Source organism: Candoia aspera, chromosome 1, assembly GCF_035149785.1.
Source record: "Candoia aspera isolate rCanAsp1 chromosome 1, rCanAsp1.hap2, whole genome shotgun sequence".
Taxonomy (NCBI): Eukaryota; Metazoa; Chordata; class Lepidosauria; order Squamata; family Boidae; genus Candoia; species Candoia aspera.
This window is the reverse complement of record NC_086153.1, coordinates 98,331,073-98,354,183: the sequence shown is the minus strand read 5'-3', so window position 1 is coordinate 98,354,183 and position 23,111 is coordinate 98,331,073. Positions and strand designations below refer to the sequence as shown.

At 38.9% G+C, this 23,111-nt stretch overlaps 1 protein-coding gene across 1 annotated transcript in view; it reads right to left on the bottom strand.

The window, feature by feature from the left end:
- The window catches only part of TRDN (triadin), a 207,467-nt gene that overhangs the window by 79,526 nt on the left and 104,830 nt on the right, over window positions 1–23,111 (bottom strand). The window contains exons 14-19 of the mRNA XM_063295963.1: window positions 22,585–22,650; window positions 14,585–14,614; window positions 10,480–10,542; window positions 10,299–10,358; window positions 9,144–9,206; window positions 8,060–8,122 (exon numbers count right to left, since the gene is read on the bottom strand). Of these exons, the coding sequence (XP_063152033.1) occupies window positions 8,060–8,122; window positions 9,144–9,206; window positions 10,299–10,358; window positions 10,480–10,542; window positions 14,585–14,614; window positions 22,585–22,650 (345 nt within the window). The remainder of the gene's footprint in view (window positions 1–8,059; window positions 8,123–9,143; window positions 9,207–10,298; window positions 10,359–10,479; window positions 10,543–14,584; window positions 14,615–22,584; window positions 22,651–23,111) is intronic.

The following is a 23,111-nucleotide window of genomic DNA, read 5'->3' as shown; positions in this document are numbered from 1 at the left end:
ATGCTGATGATACCCAACTGTACATCTCTGCCCCTGGTCAGCTAAGTGATGCTGTTCATGTCCTTTCTTGGGGCTTGGAGACTGGGGGGGTCTGAATGGGGAACAACCCTGGCAAGACTGAGTGGCTTTGGGGCCTTCTGTATCTGAGGATTTATCATCTATTGTGCTGGATGGGGTTGCACTGTTAATATGTTTTCTACTACAGATTAAGGTTACTATGGTAACTAATCATTTTGGCCAGGTGAAGAGGTTGAATTTAATTGTCCTCTTTTCAGATGTTAATTTTTGCACCTGGGAAGAAGAACTTGCCTGGACTTGTTTTAGTTTCAGTTTCCCTTCTGTGTAGGCATGTAGAGAGTTAAGCAGCTCTCACTGAGAGCCTGTAAATATGTTTGCTTTCTGTGAATAAAAATTATTTTTATAGAAATGCCTGGTGTGTGACTTCTCTGATCTCTCCTGGGCCAAAGGCTTTCCTAGCAATCTGCTAAAAGGTTATGGGCCCAGTAAACAGCCCAGTAAACCCAGTAAGCAGCCCAGTAAAACCCAGAGAGAATAGAGAGATCAGCTCCACACCTCATGCACAATTTAATGGCAGGTAGCAAAGACCTGTGAAGATTTTCTTTGGAGCCACCTGGAGATTTTCCAGCAACTGCAGGTCTACAGGACAAAGAAGCCAGCTGAGGTGACTTGCAAAAGAAGGAAGAAGCCATGGCTACCGCCCAGCCCTCAGCAATACCTCTGGAGCACCTATCAGAGACCAACTATTTGAATTGGGCCCTGGAGATGGAGATGTATCTTCACAGAGAGAATCTTTGGCTGCCAATTGGTGAGCAAAACCCCCAAAATCCCAGTGCTGAATGACTTAGACAGGATGAGCGGGCTAGAGCCACCATTATCCTGGGAGTTGAGGACAATCAGCTAGTCCACGTGTGAGGTATGCAGTCTGCAAAGCAACTTTGGGATGCTTTGAGAGACTTGTATGTAAAGGCAACAGCAGGGAGTAAAGTTACCCTGACAAAAAAGCTGTACAAAGCCTACCTTGCAGAAGGAGATAGCCTTCCTGAGCACCTGCATTATATTCAGCAGCTGTTTGTTGAGTTGCAGGAGAGAGGAATGGAATTTATACCTCACAAAATCCTATATCCTCCTGTCCTCACTGAATAAAACGTGGGACACGCTGATTTGTACCCTGGAGGCTATGCCTGAAGCAGATCTCACCCCATTGTATGTTACACAGTGCTTACTTGCTGAATGGGAGAAGAGAGAGGAAAGATCCCCCCCCCCATCTCTTCTGGAAAGCTGCAGTACCAGAAAAGAAGGGAAAAGAAGGGAAAGGAAGCTGAGGCCACAGTGCTAGCCAGCCAGCAATGCTTCATTTGTGGTTCAGCTGGACATTTGCAGAAAGACTGTGCCTTGAGACCCAAGAGTAGAAAGACAGAGAAGAAGAACACAAGGGCAACACAGAAGAAGGCTCTTCAGACAACCCAGATGGCACAGGTTGCTGAGAAGGGTAATTCTGATGTATGGGTGTTAGATTCTGGGGCCAATTGTCATTTATGTAATTGTAAAAGCTCTTTTGTGTCACTGTCTAAAACTGAAAGACAAAGTGTATCTTTGGCTGATGGGTCTGTGACCAAAATTATGGGACAAGGTGACTTGTATTTATCCTGCTTGGGAGAAACTGTAAAAGGTGTGTTGTATGTGCCAAATTTACAATCAAACCTTTTATCTGTGGCACAATTGGCTGCAACAGGGTATGTCATAACATTTAAGAAAAATGGTTGTGAGATACGTAAACATGGAAAATTGTGTGCTACTGGTATATTAAAAGACTCCTTGTACATTGTGCAAAATGCAAGGAAGCCAAGCTGCAAGGCTGCAGTTGGCAACACGCCATATCATGACCAATGTGTACACCTGATGCACAGGAGATTTGGTCATGCTAATTTCAAGTATATAGCACAAATGCCACAGCTGTGTGCTGACCTAAAGATAAAACCCTGTGATAAATACTTAGACTGTGTAGTTTGCAAAGAATGCCAAAGACTAAAAGCTCCTGTGAGTAAGCACAGTGACAGAGTTACAACTAGACCTTTGGAAATTGTACACTCTGACATTATTGGTCCTTTTGCTCCAAGTCTTGGACAAGCAAGGTATGCAATGGCCATCATTGATGATTTCTCAAGATACACATTTATCTACATCTTAAAACATAAAGATGAGGTATTTGAGAAATTTAAAGGTTTTGTGACATGGGCAAATAGAAAATTCCCTAGGCCTGTATCTGCACTCCAGTGTGATAGAGGAGGAGAGCACCTTTCTCACAAATTCAGAAGGTTCCTAGTGGAAAAGGGGATAGAACAAATTCTTTCTAACCCTTACACCCCTCAACAAAATGGTGTTGCTGAAAGAAAGGGCAGAACCTTGCAAAATGCGATGGAATGCATGCTTAAAGATTCACATTTATCGTTTAAGTATTGGGGAGAGGCCATATCTACTGCCACTTATGTACAAAACAGATTGTATAACTGTGATTCAGGACACTCCATTCCTTTTGTTTTATGGTATGAAACCAAAGGTAAACCATCTTAGAGTGTTTGGTAGCACTGCATGGGCTCATATACCAAAAAAACAGAGAAGGAAAGGAGGCCCCACAACAAAGAAAGCCATTTTTGTTGGCTATGAACAAAGCCAGAGGAGCTACAGGTTCATAGTGGGAGAGAAATTGATAATTAGCAAAAGCGCTTCTTTTGCTGAACAAAACTGGGGGAGATTAAATTCTAGCTCTCCAGTTGATCTGACCACCACAAGAGAACAGCAAGGACTTGCTGATGGTGATCTTTTGCCTGATGAGGACATTAAACCAGAAAAGCAAACTGAAGATCTGTCTGATGAGACAGATGCTTCTCAGGAAAGTGATAGGAGTCAAAATTTAAGCCCTGTATTACCTCGCAGATCTCAGAGGAGTAATAAAGGCATTCCTCCACGTTTTCAGGCTGAAACAGTAAAGGCATTTCACATATTCACAGAACCTGAGTCTTTAGAACAAGTGAATGCTTTACCACCTGAGATTGCACAAAATTGGCATTCTGCCATGCAACAGGAGTTAGCATCCTTGAAAGAAAATAAAACATGCAAACTGGAAAATCTACCTCCCAATGAACGCTGTCTAGGTTGCAGGTGGGTTTTCAAACTGAAAAGGGATGCTGATGGCAAAATCAAAAAATATAAAGCAAGGTTAGTTGCAAAAGGGTTCACTCAAAGGAAAGATTTAGACTTTGACAAGACTTTTGCACCAGTTACTAAAGGTGAATCAATTAGATTACGGTTAAAAATTGCTGCACTCAAAGGAATGTCAGTTCACCACTATGACATTCAAACTGCATTTCTCTATGGTGATTTAGACCACAAATTATACATGCAGCAACCCTCTGGCTATGAAAAAGGGGAGAATCTAGTCTGTGAACTGCAGAAGTCAATCTATGGGTTAAAACAAGCTGCTAGATCCTGGAACCAAAAATTAGATGAAAAACTGCAGAATTTTGGTTTTGAAAAAGGAAAAGCAGATCCATGTGTATATATGAAGAAAGACAAACAAGGCTGTATGTATCTGTGCATTTATGTTGATGATTTGCTGCTGTTCACATCAACAGAAAAACAAAGGCTTGATTTTGAAGCCTGCATGAAAAGCCATTTCACATTAAAAAGCCTTGGAACTGTAACAAATTACCTAGGTTTGAAAATACACAGGGAGAAGGATGGTAGCTTTCTGTTAAACCAAAGGGGAGATAATGTTAAAATAATGTGAATGGAAAGACATACAGAGTTGTCAAAGAAAATTGGTTTGTGTCTTATTCTGTAGTATAAAAAGGGGAGTGTTAATATGTTTTCTACTACAGATTAAGGTTACTATGGTAACTCATCATTTTGGCCAGGTGAAGAGGTTGAATTCAACTGTCCCCTTTTCCAATGTTTATTTTTGCACCTGGGGGAAAGAACTTGCCTGGACTTGTTTTAGTTTCAGTTTCCCCTCTGTGTAGGCATGTAGAGAGTTAAGCAGCTCTCACTGAGAGCCTGTAAATGTTTGCTTTCTGTGAATAAAAATTATTTTTATAGAAATGCCTGGTGTGTGACTTTTCTGATCTCTCCTGGGCCAAAGGCTTTCCTAGCAATCTGCTAACATGCACTGCCTCAGACAGACCCAGTGTGCAATCTGGGGATCCTTCTGGACTCATAACTCTGCTCAAACAGCAGGTGGCAGTCATGGCCAGGAAGGCCCTTGCACAGCTTCATGTTGTGCACCAGTTGCGCCCTTTCCTGTATCGGGAGTCTCTACTCTCAGCATTCATGCCCTAATCACCTCCCAGATGGACTACTGTAACTCTACATGGAGCTGCCCTTGAAGAGTATCTGGAAGGTTTAGCTGATGCAAATGTAGTGGCACGGACAGTTATGTGTGTTACACCTCTGTTCCACAAGTTGCATTGGTTACCAATTTGCTTCTGGGTCCAATTCAAGTGCTATGACCTTTAAAGCCCACAACTAGGGGCAAACATGGATTCTGCGCCCCCCCCCTTCAGTATACAAATACTATTTTGTCATTTTGGTGCCCCCCCAGCACAGCACCCAGGGCACATGGCCCGCTTGCCTCCCCTAGTTGCGGCCCTGCATACATAGCATGGGGCCAGGTTATTTGAGGGACATCCTCACCCCAATTACATCTACCCATCCCATCAGGTCCGGCAGGAGGGGTATGTTCCAGGTCCAAGGAGCTTTGTTTGGAGGAGCCCAGGAGAAGAGCCTTTTCTGCTGTGGCACCCACCCTTTGGAACATCATTCCCTGCAAAGTGAGGTTGGCCTCAACCTTGTTGGCCTTCTCGAAGGCCCTCAAAACTTGGTTTTGTCATCAGGCCTGGGGATCCCATGGAAGTGTAAAGCCCATTAAATAGCTAGTACAAGTTTTATTGCATTCTTCACTGCCTGTTGTTAATACAGTTTTTAATAGTTTTAATAGATAAATTTTAATGATTGTTTAGTTTTGTTTCAATTGTGTATGCCACCCAGAGCCACATGCAGATGAGATGGGCTGCTATATAAACAAACAAACCTTCAGTCCAAACCAGTCTTAGCCTGTACATCCATTCAGACAGGACTGATCTCTATGAAGCAGAATGCAATCTATACCATTAATGCAGTCTATCCCATGTTGCTTCCAAATTTAAGGAAAAGGACAGATAAAACTATAAGAAAACTGTAGAATTCAGAAGATACAGCTAACATTACACAAGTGAATTAAATTTAAAGATCAGTCCTCTCTGTAGTACATGCCAAGTCCTTTTGAGCTATTTTGTAAGGTTTAGAGAAAGCCCTTTCGACTACAGCTTTTCATATTTTTATCTGAGTTTTTAATAACCAGGAAGGAACAAGTAATTATTATAGTGGCATTTCCGTTTTTAATGCATTTAAAGATTAAGTTAAGATATAGAAGACAGTTTGCAAATATTGTATTTATATAATATTAAATATAAGTATATAATTCAAATAAATGGGGGAATCACAACTGATAACTCAGAGTTCTAAGGCTTTTTTCATGCAAATAAATGTTTCCTTTTTACCATAATGAAAATTAAATCCAGATATGCATGTCTAAGGCTACAGATTATTATTGCTTATAAATCAACCTGCTAGCTTATTTGCTTATAAATTGCACCCATAGGCTCAGTAACAATAGAATTGCTGAATTATTTTGTCATAATTGAAGTTCTATATTTCCAGAGTGACCTAAAATAATAATAAGCATAATAATAATAACAATATCATATGAACAGACCAATTTTTATATATGCCTAGTAGCCATGATGTTATAAATTACACTGTAATAGTTGTATATGACATTTAAATAATTCTACAAAAGTCATCTCTCAATTTAATATAGTGACTTCTAGAATTGCAATGCACTTTCAGTCATATCCTCTTTGCACAATGTTCATGATCTATCAATATACTGTAATTGAGGGGAAAAAATGAGGGTCATATAAACACTAGCCAAATTCCAGGATTGCTCAGCTACAATGGACACATGGACTTTTCCATTTACAACAGTTTTAGAGGTGTATCTGGGCATGTTATGGAGATATGCATAACAATCTGTCTCCTCAACTTACACTGACTGGAGAAGCCTCTGGAGATATGGGGACTACATAGGTACATTAAATATTCATATGTTTCTTTATCAGATTTATAGCTGCCACAATCACGCAGACTCTCAGTGGTTTACAAAAATTAAGAGCAATACAACACAGACCATCAAGCTTAAAATGCCATGGTAAAACTAAAACTGAACAGATAAAATCATAGAACCATAACCTAACCTCAAACAACTGTCAGCATCCTATCATTCTCCATAGGCCCTCCAGGGTAATTCAGTTTCAAAAATTTCTGCAAGTTAAACCTCCGTGAGACAAGCTAATTTTTAATGGAAGACTATTCCATGGTGTAATGCTGCCATTAAAACCAGCACCTCCAAGCCTCTGCTCCACATGCTTCACAGCAATGGGGGATCACCAGCAGTTTCTCCAAAGACACTTGAGTGGACCTGATTGAGTCTGGTTAAGAAAAGCAGTCTTACAAGAACCTATGGTGCCAAGCTATATAGAGCTTTTTAGGCATGGACAGCAATTTGAACTGTGCCCAGAAACTAATAGGAAGCCAGGGCAGGGCCCACAGCACAGGCGTAATGTACTTGTGGCAATGAACACCAACCAATAACCAGACCAGTGCATTTTGGACTAATTGGAGCTTGCAAGTGGTGTTCAAGACAAACCCATGTAAAGCATGTCGCAGTAATCCAGATGTTTAGTGATGAGATTATGATTTACCGTTGCAAGATCCTCCTATTCCAATGAAACCTTATATACTGTACGTTTATTCAGAAATGAGCCTATTGAGATTGGTGGGATTTAATCTCAGGTAAGCAAGGACAAGGTGTTAGCCTGATTCCCAAATGTGCAAAGTGTCTTCTGATTTTGAAAAATGAGTGCAGTGCATCTTCATTCTTATACCGCAGTTGTATTTTCTACTTTGGGGGCTGAGATCTAATTCTAATGTGGATTATGTGCGTGCATATGTATATAGACATGCACAAACAATAAATGAGTCCATCCAGCTTTTATGCTGACATCTCATTCAGGGGAGAGAGCCAGTAGGGTGCAGTGATTAGCGCAGGAGTGGGTGGGTGTAAGCACAAGTGGGGGTCAAAAAAGTGAAGATGACAGCTGCAACTGCCTAACAGAAGTTCTGCCCCTTTTTCTACATATGTTGCACCTGTACCACATGGAAAAACAGATGGGCCTTTGATTGTGTAGTTATGGCTGCCATCTTGATTTTATTTTTACTTCTCCTACAGATGCCTCTAGGGGTGGGCAACATGTGGGTCATGTGAAGCTCCAACTGTGTCTTCCTGAGTAACCAGCAGTAATGTGTCTGTGACTGTGTCTGCCTTACTAACCAGCAATGTGGTGACCAAATTTCAGTGAAAATATTGATGAACGTTCATGCAGCTAAACAGAATTAAACATATCTGGACCAGCAAGTGTTCTGTAAATCCATGAACTTAATTACATCTCATAAAAATATTTTTGTTATTATGGTCATAGTTTATAAAAACTTAGCTTTTACAAAACATATTGGAAGAACTGTTCATACATGTAAGATCCCTGGCTAATCCTCCTTAATTTTTACTATAAAAATTTGCCAGCAAAATACCTTATTATATTTTATTGATAATATGTTGAAATAACTTTATGCCATAGAAGGATGTAATACTTTTATAATAGTGAATACCATAAAAACAAAAAAGTACCAAGTTAAAAGTATAGGTTTAGGCACAGTGTAAACCTGGGGTAAAAATCATTTTCATAAAAAATTACTAAATTCAGAACATTTTTAAAAATCAGCATTTGCATACCCACCCAGTTTAAACTTAAACTTAAAATTCTACAAACTACTCCCAGGTAATAATCAGATTTCATTGAAGGGAATAACAGGATATATTTCTTACCTGCTTTTTTAACTACAGAGAGTGTTTTCCTCCCAGCAGTTTTCTTTTTTTCCTCCTTTTTCCCTAAAAATAATTTTAAAAAGACTTTTTTTATGCTGGAAGAATAAATCACATACTTCAGCCAAGCAAGTGAAAGAATACCTGATTTATGCTATTAATTTAAATTATTGAATTCAATCCAAACTTGAACATACTTGGAGGATGTATTGTATGTATGTATGTATGTATGTTCAGGTCAACTCAGCCTTCCATCCTCCCGAGGTCGGTAAAAGGAGTACCCAGCTTGCTGGGTAAGGTGATAACTGGGGCAGGCAATGGCAAACCACCCCGCTCTATAGTCTGCCAAGAAAACATCGCGAAAGCGGCCTTCCCCCAAAGGGTCAGACATGACTCGGTGCTTGCACAGGGGACCATTCACCTTCACATGTTTGTGTGTGTGTAATAGTATACCAAATACATAGATTTATGTAGCACTTCATTCATAGGTTATGAATTTATAATCTTAATGGCACTGGTATCATGTGCCAATGATAAATTTATATTCTGCTAGCACCTTAAATTTTAGTTATTCTTATAGTATGTAGATAAGACTATTCGCACAATGAGATGGCTTTAATTTTAGTTTTGACTGTAAATTTTGTGGTCAATGACCAAAATAAAAAATGTTATGTACCTGGAAGATGTTCACTGACATCAGTGGGTTTCATGAATACTGCTGGAGAACAGGAGGGGGGCCCTCTCCAGGGGGAGAAACACATGCATAGTTTAGAAGCTTTGAATCTCCCATCAAAGAAACTCAGAACAGACCAGCCTTAGATTTCTGGGTTTTTCTGTGAGGGTTTTCCCGCTGCCTTTCAGTTTAGCAGGATTTTCTGTCTAGTAGGGTAGAACAATAAACACTAGAGATCCAACTAATTGTTTCAGCATGGTTCGTCACTCTAAGATAGGACAATGGGATTCAGTAATCTGTACAGGTTTCAAAACTTCTAATGGGAGATGTAATGCAGAATGAGATCATCCATGTAAATAAGAATCCTCTATATTTACACTAAGGTGGTAATGATAAAAAATCCAAAAAGCATACCTTTTGCTTGAATGTCCAAAACAACTTTCTTCTCATGGATTATCTTTCTTTCTTCTTCCACTTCTAAAATATGAAAATCATGGCTTTGGATCATAAGAACAGAAGTAGTGATATACTGAAAAAGAAGCTCAGCTCATTCTGTCCATCCTTTACAACAAAATTCAACAACAAAAATAGCAGTACAGGTAGTCCTCATTTAATGACCATTTGTTTAGTGACAGTTCAGATTTATGACAGGGCTGAAAAAACCGACTTACAATCAGTGCTCACACTTATGACCATTACAGCAACCCTGCAGTCACATGATCACAATTTGGGCACTTGGCAACCGGTTCACATTTATGACCATCGCAGCATCCCGTGGTCACATGATTGCCATTTTCAACCTTCCTAGCTAGCTTCCGGCAAGCAAAATCAATGGGGAACCATGTGATTCACTAAATGACCATGTGGTTTGCTTAACGACTGCAGTGATTCGCTTAATGACCACTGCAAAAAAGGTAGTAAAATCATGTCAGGTTCACTTAATGACCACTTCGCTTAGCAACTGAAATTCCGGTCTCAATTGTGGTCATTACATGAGGACTACCTGTAATTAGTGTTCTGTGGCAGATATTACTATTATTTGTAATTTATTTCTCATTTTAAGATATTGCTGTAAATGGGTCCATACATATAACTATCACCAACCTCCATACCAAATAGCTACAGACAGACAAATCTTATCCATGCCTACCTAGAGCTAAGTAATGAATGTATCCATTCTTTCATTTAAAATGTTACCCCCTGCAAAATAATTTAGAAAATATTCCATAAAGTACATAAACTGTAGCAAAAATAAATAAGATTGAATGCAGTGGGATTTCCTCTTATTTATGTGTATATGTCCTGGCATCCAACTTCCATATGCTGCAGGGGCATCCATGGGGGTGGGTCAAAAAAGGTCAAAATGGCAGCTGTGGTTGTCCCATTGAAGCTTCCCTTTCCTCTTACGTGCATCATGTATGCCCTAGTCGCCATCTGATTAAAGGGGTGATTCTATAACTACTTGATTATCTGATTCTAATTTGTGATGCTTTACACATAACCACTATGTATATTATACATTTAATTCAGCAGCAATCTAGTAATGCGATCCTTATGTAAACAGCTTACCTTTCTTTTTAATTTTGGGAACAACTTTCTTCTCAGCAGCTACTTTTTTCCCTTCTCCTTCTAAGACATAAATCAAAAGGTAATGAATTGGCTTCATTTTGTTTAAATACAACAGGCAGAGCAGAGCGCTTTAAAGATAAAGTAAATTAATTGGTATATTTTAAAGTAATAAATACCCTACCTTTTCTTTTAACTTCTGGAATAGCTTTCTTTTCTTGGACCATCCTTTTTCCTCTTTCCACTTCTAAAGAATAAGTTTAACATGAAATTATTTCAAAGTGCATTTTTATTCAAGAATTAGTAATCAACATGACAGAACCCTTTTTACTTTCCACTTCTGCACTTGGAGAAATAAAGTACCTCAGAATCTAAACATAAAATAAACAATACAAAATGTTGCCTAGTCAACAGCCAGTTCATTTTAATGGAGGAAGAAGACTTCATATAGAAGTGGGGGAATGCTAAGAAAAACAACTTCAGAATTTCTTTTCTTTTTTTTAAGATTAATGCCATATTCTGGAACAGCAGGGCAGTTGATCGGTATTTGAATGAAGGGATAATTGAATTTCTGGATGACCCAGGATAATTTGATCCACTTCAAGCTAGCATCCTCCTCATTAGGAACAGAAACTGCTTTGATTATCCGCGATCGTAACTGGAGAAAAATAGTGTGTTTATTTTGTTCTTTGGGGCTGAAAGACCAAATTTCAGTGTCATTGGATGTCACTATCATCAGCCATTATATCTTCTCAAGCATTTGGCTGGGATAGAATTTAGAAGCACTCTTTATGGTCACTGTTGACATTCTTGGAAAACTGGTCTCAGAAGGGGGTCCCTCTAGCTTGTCCCTCACTCTATTTAATGTATATATTAAACTACACTAGGAAAATACCCAGGTTTTAAAGGTTTGATACCGCTATATTTTGGTGATAACCCTCTCTGTCTCTCTTTTTCATCCAAATGGATCCAAATATCTGATATGGATATCTGATATTCATAATGAAGTGGATGAGGGCAAATACATTTAAGCTTTACCCACACAAGGAAGAGATGATCCTGCCAATCTATGACCCTATGCTGGGCAGGATAAGACTCCCTCCAAAAACTCAGATTCACAGTTTAGATGTGCTCTTTGATTCTGTTCTGGAGGTAAATGCCCAAACCTTGGCAGTAGCCAGGAAATCCTTTTCATTCCTGGTTATAACAGGTTTGGCCACGAAGCCAATCCCATTTATTATTTGCTGTCTTTAAAAAGTATTATGAAACTTCAGTTAATTACAATATTTGGGCCCACTGAATAAATGGATGAACCCAAAGTAAACATGCATCTCCAAATGCATCTTTTTGAGCATATTATGATAATAGTTTACGTTTCAGGGAATGCACATGAAAAATAGGCACATATATTCATGCAATGGAGAGAAGTATATAACTGCATTTTCTCAATTTGAAAAAGAAATTACCAAGGAATGCACACATGTGAATACCAAAAACAAAGAAAAAAAAAAGCAAGCAAACAAACAAACAAAAAACTCACAAGTGAACATAGAGAAATTTGTGGGAAAATATCTGATGTTGATACTTATTTTTTGGAAAATTAATGGAACTGATTAATTTTGTTATTATATAAGAAGATAATGCCCTATGTTATCATATAAGATAATATAATGCCCTATATTATTGATCAATGTTGGTTCTAGAGAGTACCTCAAATTTTACAGATTCACAGTTGGTACACTATGGTACACTATTTTCCAAAGCATTGATAGATCCATTCTTTCTCCCCAGAATTGAATAGGAGAGAATAATGTATGTACGTACATACATACGTATGTATGTATGTATGTGGCCAGCCTCAGATTAGGTTGCATTTCTCCAAATAATAGCAACCCCTGCAAATTTTCAAAACAGAAGATTGGATGAAGAATAATGCTATAACTGTAATAAAGGGGAGCCCACTAGGCTTCCCTTGCCGCCCACTCCTTGACCCACACCTTCAACAAACCAGACAAGGTGATGAAGGCTACCCTATCTGGGTTGCTAAATTCCGACAGTGACTAGATGGAAGCCAAGGGCTCAGGTTTCTTTGGTCTCTTTGCTGCCATGTCTAGTCATCAACTGAACAGCTGCTTGATGGTGCTGAAGGAAGGCAGAGCGAGTGAGGGAAGAGCTGCTAATGCTGCTGTGGCTGCAGCAGCAGGTACAAGAAATGGAGCGATTGGAGTCTCTGTCAGCTTCCATGTTGATTGCTGCTGGATGGTCTCTTCCTTTTCTTGTGCTCCTGAAGGAACAAGGGGAGGGGGAGTGGCGGCAGCCGAAAAGGACCTTTAGTGTTCACCCAGAGTTTTGTGGCCCAGCTAAATATATCTAAGGGTGAAACATTTTCCGGAGGTCTTCTAGGGAAGGACCTTGTGTGTACTTGGCTGTATTCTGAAGAGGAGGGAGAGAGATCCCTTCTGGGTCTGGGAGTGAGGATATTTTGAAGTAATGAGGGTCAATGATCATGCAGCTCAGGCTTGCTGCTACTAAGGCCCTCCCCATTGAGGGGTCCCATCTGAGAAGCTCCCCTGAGGTCCAAGGGAGCTCTCTTTAATGCCACTGATAGAGAATACCATTAGCCTCTGTCTCAGCTTCATCAATTTGTGTCTCAGTTTGCATTCCTTCAGGCTGCTGACACAGATTGGATAATACTGTAGATCCAGATACTGATGATATAAATGAGATAGAGATGGAGACAGAGATGGATAATTTCAGAGATAGTGATGGAGGTGATTGAGATGGAGACAGAGATGGAGATGGATAACACTAGAGACAGTGACTGAGACAGAGTTATAGAGATGGAGGCACAGAGAGACAGACAGAGAGAGGACTGAACAATTTCAAAAAGTGCTGGGGATAGATTAGCCCAGAATCTTTCAAATAAGTTGTCTTTAGAGACTTTTTTTTTACAGAAGAGCATTCAATCATACAGTATGCGCTCCCAGTTTTGCGACCTGAAATGCTACAGTTGATCTATATTGCAGTAAACAAAACATGTGGATATATTGAGTGTCTGGAAGGAAGAGAAAGGAGGGAAGGGAGTAAGTTTTTTTCCTAATCTACTCATATTTAGTTTTTGTTTTTTTTTAAATAAGCCTTATGGACATATGTAAGCTCATGCTCATGATCAGGAGCCCAGCTGAAATAGTCTCTATTAATCTCTACAGACTCTGAAAATATAAAATGTGGTTAAGATCCATATATGTAACCAGCTAAAGTTCTGTAGATAAAGGGAGCTTCTGGTCTCTTCACACACTCAGGGACACACAATCAATTCACTTTTCAGTGAAGAAATACATCCTCAAATTTTAAACTGAAAATCTACTTAATAAATTAAAATATTGTATGTAACAACATCGTCAAAAGAAAAGATTCACTACTACCATAAATAACAATAGGCAGCTTCTCCCACAAATAACTAAGGAACATTTGGCATGAGAGAAGGAAAATAAAGGAGTTACAAGCAGTTCAGAAATATTCCAGCATGTAGTCTTTAACTCTGCACAATTTTAGCATCACTAATATTAAGGGACGCGGTGGCGCTGCGGGTTAAACCGCTGAGCTGCTGATCGGAAGGTCGGCGGTTCGAAACCGCGCGGCGGGGTGAGCTCCCGTTGCTCGTCCCAGCTCCTGCTCACCTAGCAGTTCGAAAACATGCAAATGTGAGTAGATCAATAGGTACCGCTTCGGCGGGAAGGTAACGGCGTTCCGTGAGTCATGCTGGCCACATGACCCGGAAGTGTCCTATGGACAACGCCGGCTCCAAGGCTTTGAAACGGAGATGAGCACCGCCCCCTAGAGTCGGACACGACTGGACTTTACGTCAAGGGAAACCTTTACCTACTAATATTAACGTATGTTGTTATTCATTGCCAACATACAGAGAAATGCCTCACCCATTTTGTCAACATGTAAAGGGAGAAGAGAATTGCCCTAACTAGTCTCTGTCCTGCCTCTTGCATCCATTCATACAGCCTGGTTATCTGCAGGGAAGGACATTTGAAACAGACATTTGAAACCTCCTTGTGATCTGGAATCCTGTGCGCTTCCCTCCAAAGGACAGAGGATTAAGCTAACTGTACTTTGTCAGTGCATCCTAACTCTTCCCACACATGCTGATTTGAATGCCCAAGATGTTCTTCTGGATACTGCAAGAATCTACCCTCAAATCACGTGACCATTTCAGATGGCACGATTACGCTTACCTATACGAAAGCAAACAAGAGAATACAATATACACTACTTACTTTTTGTAGCTGTCACGTTAAGCTTTCCCACTGCATGAGCAAAAGAATAATTTTTAAACAGTTAAACCAAGGAATGCAAATAATAAATTACCAAGGCTGAAAAAAGGACAGCGTGTTTGCAGAAGCTCCAGCAAATGTGATTGAGAGTATTACAAAGCAGATATTTTCTTAAAAGCTGTAAACCCTATAGACTTTCTGCATATTGGTTCCATAAATATAAGCATCATCCATGTGCTATGGGAGAAAAGAGATTTACAAAGAGGCACTAAAACAAATTGATTCTGCCTGTATGCCAATATTGGGATATCCACGGTGCAATGAAATATCTGTTAAATTGTTCAGCCATGAGTAGTTTCTTTTATATTAAAATTTATACCATTTTTCTTTACACTTCACAACCGTGAACCAACTCAGATTTATCATTCCAATCCAGCACATATTTCAATAGGTCAGATATATTCTGTGTACACAAAGGGTCTACCCAAGTGTAAAAATCCCCAAGAACTAGAAACTTTGTTGCATTTGGTTTCACACACATTTACTAGAAAGGTCTAGACAGTAACATTTGTTCAGAAAATGCCAGAAAACTGAACTAAGGCCTTTGCTTTCAACTCTAACAGGTGCACCATACATACTATTAGACCAGTGTTTTTCAACCTTAGCAACTTTAAGATATGTGGATGGCTGGCTGGGGGATTCTGGGAGTTGAAGTCCACATAAAGTTGCCAAGGTTGAGAAACACTGATTTAAACACTAGTAGCCTTCCTTCTCCTGCACTCTGTAGGCACATCTGGGGCTGCAACACCCTGTATTTCCTGGGCAAAGGTGGACCAAAGGTGTACTCTGTTTTGGGGGTGCATGCATAAATCCCCTGATGTGCAAATATGTGCACTCAGCTCATGCAACATACAGACACATCTGGAAACTAAGACAATTGTCAGAAGAAAAATAATCACAGAGAAAACTGTGACAATGTTAATACATAACAAAAATTTCTCTGATGTTTAATGGGAAACACTTGTTTTTCCTCAATTAAGTTCCAGGTAAGAATCCTTTTTGATTATCAGATAATCTGAATTATAGATATTCCTACTAACATCATTTTAGTCTTAAATTCATTCCATTCCATAAATTAATTCCAAGCCTCATAGAGCAAACTGAGAAACTGTATGAAGTGGGCCCTAATATATGAAAGTTGAAAAGCAACTGGAAACATAAGTTATGACACTATGGGACAAGGGCATCCAGTATTCAATGGGAACATGGAATTGTAAAAAGAAAATGTGTGCTGCTATTAATGCATGCTCTCTCAAAAGTAAATGAATTGAATAGGGCTTTTTTTCAGGTGATAGACCATAATTTATATGTCATTCTATTCACTCAGTTCTAAGATACATTATATAACTCTGAGCACAGATTTTGTATTTCCTAAGTTACAGTAAAGCAAAGTTACCAGTTAGGCTGAAGAAGCAAAGGTAGCTTGCAGGCATCCAGGAGTGGATTTATATCTGAAATAAATTAAGTAATTGTGTTTCATAAAATGTCATCCTGGGGCTGAGCATGGGGTCAGAGATTTCCCTTCTTCTTAATTCTGAGTATGAAGAAGCATGTGAATCCAGCGTGTGGATCTTGAGGTTGTAGTAAAGATCAAAGTAGGTCTACCGGATACACAAGCTTGCCCATCTATAACTTGATGAACGCAAAAAATATTCAATAATTCACAACAGAAATGGATGAACTGAGTCTGCACATTCACATTTCCATGACATGGGACTTCATCCAGACTTTAACAAGAGTTTCCATTTCCAGTTCAGAATGCATAATCTTATGTGAGACAAAGAACTATTAGCAAGGTTTTCCTTAAATGTGATTTTCTTCAGAATATTCTTTTTTTTTTCTTTCCATTAACCCTAGATTAATGGAACAAGGTCCTAGAAATTTCCTAAATCAAAAAGATGTCTTTCTAAAGTAAAAATTAACTTTTGAAAGTCACTGAGGTTTATCTCTGAAGGAGGGAAGGATTGGGAGATGTGATGAGAAAAATAAGGAGGGTTTAATTTAAGCCTAAAAAGGTCAGGCACATTGCTCTAAAATGGTCTTCAATGACTTCTACAGCATCTCATGTCTTCCACCTGTGATGTCAAGTGTTTTTAAGAGATGAAAGAAGGCGGGGAGTAGCAGTACTGGGTTTATGCCGAGTGTCCTTCAAAGTAGATTAGAGTGTAACAACTGCCTGTTGATCTGACTGTGATGAGAATCTCTAAATATAGCCAAGCACTTGAGTTACAAGGCATACTGCTATACAACTGAGACTCTCTCTGGAGATACACATTACCAGGCTTTGTATTTTCACACTTAAGTTCCAAGATGATGCAGGGAGTAAGTAAGTGACATTAGTGCTGATTCAGAAACATCCATCTTTGCTGCCCATCCGTCATCGGCAAAAGGAGAAGGTAAGAAAAGGGCCGAAAAGGGCAGTTGTCAAAATAGTGGGATGCTGGGGGAAAAGGAGAACATATAGAAGCAAAAAGAGTGGGCAGGAGGCTTGAGTCACTTCTGATCAAAATGGTAAGAATGGTTATGAAAAGACATCTTTGCGAAAGACATGTTATATTAGCTTGATTTTCCTTAAAATAGTGCCAGTGGGCTTAAAAGTATACTATGGAAGTTTATTAGCAAAGTTTGCCCCCCCCTGAAGTTAATTGGCAATATAAAACAGATTAAGCTTGAGCTAGATATCTATTTCATATCCATACCAGGCCCTACAAATACTGTATTACTGAGATATAATTCAGCACAAAATAATTTTAAAATTAATGCTAGATTTCATTTTGGCTAGATCAATTCTATTTATACTATTTAAGGGTATTTTCTCTTTCAGCCTTCCTTCCTCACCTTGGTGGCGCCTAGGAACATTGAGACTTGTGCTTCCAGAATTCCTTTTATTTTACTTTATTTCATTTTATAAAACAGTTAATATATTGGCTATTCTCAGTTTCTGAGTATTCGAAGTATTAATATTCATTAAAATCAGCTGAGAATAGAAATGATATTCCAGGTATATTAGAACTTCTCTAAAGCCTGCTGTGCCTCTAAGCTCATCTCATCTGACAAGGTCTCTTCAAGCACCCTTTTTTAAATGAATGTTTCGTTTAGTCTCTATTCTTCTCTTCAGCACTGCGTAGCTGTGCCATCCTGATTTAATCAGGCAGTCTACAAAGGTCAAGGAAATGTAAATAAAATCAGTCTGAGATTTTGAGAGTAGTTACTTTTTTTAAATTTTGGAACCCATCTACTTGACTTAATCTCAAGAATGCTAAGCTAAAAATAGGTACTGTAATTACTATAAATTAATCTAGTGTTTTTAAACACCTTGCCTGTTATTTGTTGCATGGTTGGATATAATCAAACCCTTTGTGACTAAGAAAGCTAAAGAATAATGAAGCAGAGAGGTCATTCTGAGAGAAAGCATAGCTTCACTAAGTGTCTGAAATCCTCTACTCTGCTGTTTATTGCCTTTCCAGCCTATAATTTATTTGCTGTTGGGGTGGAATAATAGATAGCTAAGGCACATTTAATATTCTTGCACTCAAATTATTTAAATCTGTTGTGGACCTTCTGTGAGCATTGAATTTAGCTCTCTTGAGGAAGAGCTTAAAATCTTTCACAGGCCAGAATAATTAAGTACCATTTAACAATATGGGGCCACTGGTAATTCCTACATTAAGGAATGCAGAAGGTAGTAGAACTGCCCTGTTTCATGAACAGTGAATTCCAAATGCAAAATACAATAAAAAGGCCAAGGATGCAGTGGAAATGCTTGGCGGCAGTTACAGCCACATTGTCTATGCTTTTGTTTGTATACCAGGCATTTTATTTTAATTGTGAACCTGCTGGTGACCAAGACAGCAACATGATTTATGGGTAAGCTTTAAATGAACCACTCCAATTTACTTTCTTGAAGATCACACAAAAAAGTCACCAGAAGATAGGTTCTAGATATATTTTCTATTTCTATTGGTGGACACTGTCCTTCTAGGGTCAGATTTCAGCACTAAGTTCCAGAGACTTCTACATGCCATCTATCTGACTTTCCACAATCCCGTTTTGAATAGAAATCAGATTAATTTTCACCTTGACGAAGTTTCCAGGCAAGCTGATTTGCTGAATAATGAAGGCTTACTACACTACAAAGTATAGATAAATATGCTGGCCCTATCTCTGGGCCCAGGTTATATCATAATGCGTTAACAGATTAGCATGTTTCTGCACCCCATCCCAAAGAAGTGGCTAAGCATCTAGGTCCTGTCATTCCTTTTCCATATTTTCTTTTGCAATGAAATAGCAATATAATAGGAAGAAAAACTATAAATAAAGTGCTCCCTGAGAGGAATAGAAATTGAAGAGTTAATGGGCAATTCATCAGTAATCCCCAAGCTACTCTGAGAAGGAATCAAAGACAGCCTAAATTAATTAAAGGTAGAATCATTCTTATACACCACAGTAGATGTGGCGTCTTTGCAGTTGTATTTTATTGAAAGAAAATTGCCACAAGTCAAGCTGGAAAAAACATGGAAGCAGCATGGAATAGACTGATTTGGAGCAGCATCATATGGAATTTTGGTATAAAAAAGGAAACAAAGCATAGCAGTTCCAGAGAAAAGGAACTAAAGATGGTACTTCTCACACTAGCGGCATTTTTTATTTATGCATGCATGCATGCATGCATGCATGCTGTTTACTACATTGGTATCGATACTGAGGTCCTTCTTGGAGCATCTGTGCTTACTTTGACAGATATCAAATTGTCAGCATCAGACATCAAATAGGGTAAAGACAATTTTTTTTCTATTCTGGACTCATGCTTGATATAGAATTGCTGCAAAATGTTAGGGCTTCCTATTGATTTTTGTTTGTTTCTCTCCTATATTAAAAATCAGGCTGACCCATGGATCCCTATTAGAAGCCATACACAATATAAGAAACAAATAAAAATAAAACACATTGCAGCCAAGCATAATCTAACCAATCATCGACGCAACCAGGAGACGGGCTCTAACCCATGCCCAGGGCCCCAGGCTTGGGCACAAAGCCATGTTTTTAAGGCCTTACAAAAGGCCAACAGGGATGGGGCCAATCTAATCTCAGGAGGGATGATTTCCAAATGGTGGGCACCACGGCAGAAAAGGCTCTCCCTCTGGGTCCTGCTAGCCAACACTCCCTAGCCAATGGCACCTGGAGCATGCCCTTCCTGCCAGATCGGGTTGGAGGTATAGAAACAATTTAGGTTTTCATAATTCAAAAATAATGCCCAGAAACCTGTCCAGGTTTTCCCTGAATCTTTCTGAAGTTTAGATCCCTGCCTGACCACTATGCCAGGGACTTACACAGCATGCCTTTATATCAAGTCTTTTTTTTTTTTTCTTCCCTTCTTTCCTTGAATGAATTTCATTAATTCCTGATATTGAAATTATTGGAGAAAAATGGCATCCGTAAACTTTTCTATGGATTCAGCTGTGTGTATGGGCTATATCTGCTTCTCAATTTCTGCAGCTGCAAGCATCAATTTATGCATATGATTACATATACCACCACTGGTATGAAACATATACACAGCCAATTCCATAATGGTTAAAATTCCTTGAGGATCAGCAAAAGCAATGTGTAACTCATAATTCTGAAAATTAGGAACTAAATCAGGGCATTTAAAGCTTAAAACAGTAATTACATCTTAACACAATGAATATTTACCGTTATGACAAATAGGGTGGCACAACAGCATTCAGTTCTTAAGTTGTTTTTTTCAGATAAGCAGAAGGGATGCATCTATCAAAAACAGACAGCAATATATCCTGCCTGACACCAGGCTTTTGGGACTAAATTGTGAATTCAGCTCTAGCTTCTTTATCAACACGAAAGTATTTTATTTATTTATTTATCAAATTTGTCACCGCCCATCTCCTCCGACCAGAGGGACTCTGGGCGGTTTACAGCACAGAATAAATATACAATAAAAACTCAAATAAAAACACAGTAAAATTGCAATAAAATCCCATTAAAAACCAAAACAATTTCTTAACTACCCCAGCTCATAAAATCATTTTATAGGAAATGGAAGTCCTTCAAGCTATCAAGTGAAAATCTGCTCATACAACTTTTGTAGCCAGTGTAGGAGATCTCACTTTGGGAAGAAACTATCACCTTCAGGTGCTATCGTCTCATTAAGGCAGGCACAGATCTGCTTCTCGTTACCTTCTCATCCTGCTTCCTACATGGCAGTTCCACTCTTGCCCTATTCAATCATACATGCTAGATCTCTGAGTGCTTATGGTTCCTTGGGTGTCACACTCAACTCCAACAAGTCTTCCTTGGAACTTTTTCAAGGGAAACTAATTGATTAATCTAGCACCCTGTTTCTTGATACTCCTGCAGCATGAAATACAAATAATGAGACATTCAACCCTTTATCTAAGTGAAGGTATGTCTAGAGAAAAAAAGTCTAGAAATGAAAATATATTTGGAGCATGTGTTAAATAGTTATACTACTGGGCACACTTAAATGGTAACCAGTTTGCTGTAGTGGTTAAGACACCAGGCTAGAAACTGGGAGAACATGAGGTACTTGAAGTCAGTTGGGTGATTTTGGGCCAGTCGCTCTCTCTCAGCCCTAGGACACAGGGAATGGCAAACCACTTCTGAAAAATCTTGCCAAGGAAACTGCAGGCACTAATCCAGGCAGTCACCAGGAGTCAAGACTGATTCAAAAGCACCAAAACAACAACAGCCACTCTGCACTTTATACTAGTTTTTCTATAAGCATGTTTTCCATTTTTTAAAAATTATTTATTTATTACAGAAACGAAGTGGAGACATTGCCAAAGGATGTTCTAATATGAAGGAAGGACTTCACAATTTCTTTTCTAGTTATACAAAACTATTATTATGTTGTTCTTGCCCAACTGTCAAAGAGCTGTCTGCTGTATGTATGACAATGGAAGGGACAAAGAGGCAAGTCCTTTTTCTCTCCTTCAGCTCCCTATGTTCTGAAGTAGAGCAAGAAAACTACAGGAAAAGGCAAACATTGCTTCCCAGCCCATTCTAAAAGTGGAAGGTCATAATTGGATACAACTCTTTAAAACTGCATTAATTGACTAAAGCCTGAATCCTTTACATTTCATCAAATTGAGAAGTAATCTTAGATGCCAATGAGTAAAATTGGTCCAATTCTAGTTTCATAGCTTAAAACCTGGTTGTTATGGCTTCATCTGAAGAAGACTTCTTAGATAAGGAAGATGATTCAGGTGATCTTACTAAGCTCTCTGGATCAGATGAGCCAGATTGCAGTATAAGACTCTGACCAGAATCAATCCCCACTAACCCAGAACACATTGACCAGGATTCTGACCCAGATGTATCAGTACAGTCACCTAGTCCATGTAGGTATCAGTTCAAATATCAGAAGATGAAGATATGTCAGTGTGCAAGTATACAAGAGAAAGCCTTGAAAGCAAAGGTATATTTGGGGATTGCTCAATACCTTTAGATAGTTTTGAGGCAGATCATATCTGAAACCAGCTGAATAAGGACCACGTAGCTATACCTTCAAGTATAAAGCTCTTTGTCTGAGAGCAGCTAACTATTGGAAACAGTATCTTCCTTGCACCTTGAACCCTGACTAACCTCCCTGATGTGCACATTTTTGCTGTCTGGAGGCTGACTTTCACTCTCTCTTGCCTATGTCTTCTGGAATCTCAGCTTGGATTTGGAATGGTCTGGCTTTGACTTTGGACTGACTTAGCAGCTTACTATGTATTGCTTTGACCATGAGCTATACTTTGGATTTAGGCTCTGGATGACATCTTTAGACTTTTGTTTCTCTCCATCCCCAGCCCTGACCCAGGATAGTATACTGATGTCAAGTTGAGTAATGGTATCTACTTTGGTCAAGAATCTCTATAAAAATCTTTAAATGCTTCTTTGAAGAAGTTAACTGAACTTACCTTCAGCAGCTGGGAGAACAGATGTGATTGCTGGGGTCTGTGGCAAAAATAGTTGGGAATATGATCCTGAACACAAGAGAGGTATGAAAGACTATTAATAATAATAATAATAATAATAATAATAATATGCATAATAATACATAATATATAATGAAGTACACTTGGAGACCACTTTTTTTTTTAAAAGAACAGTCTCTCAGAAAACTGGAGTCTCTTCTGAATTGCTTGCCTATATTATTAAGTTCCTCCTAGAAATAAAAAGAGAGGGCAGAACAAATAAAACCCTTTGGAGTTTTAGATTACTGAGCATGAAATCACAGAAGTTAAAAGTGCTAAATTATTTGCTGATCAATTTGTATTCGGGGCTAAACAAACACAAAAAATCAGTACAATCCAGCCTCACAGAGTTATAGCTCCGGATTGCTGGGGGGTGCGGGTGGCATGAGACCCCTTTTCTTTATGCATGTAATAGAGAGAACTCTTCTAATTCATGGACATCTACTGGGTTGCAGAGACATAAAATCTTT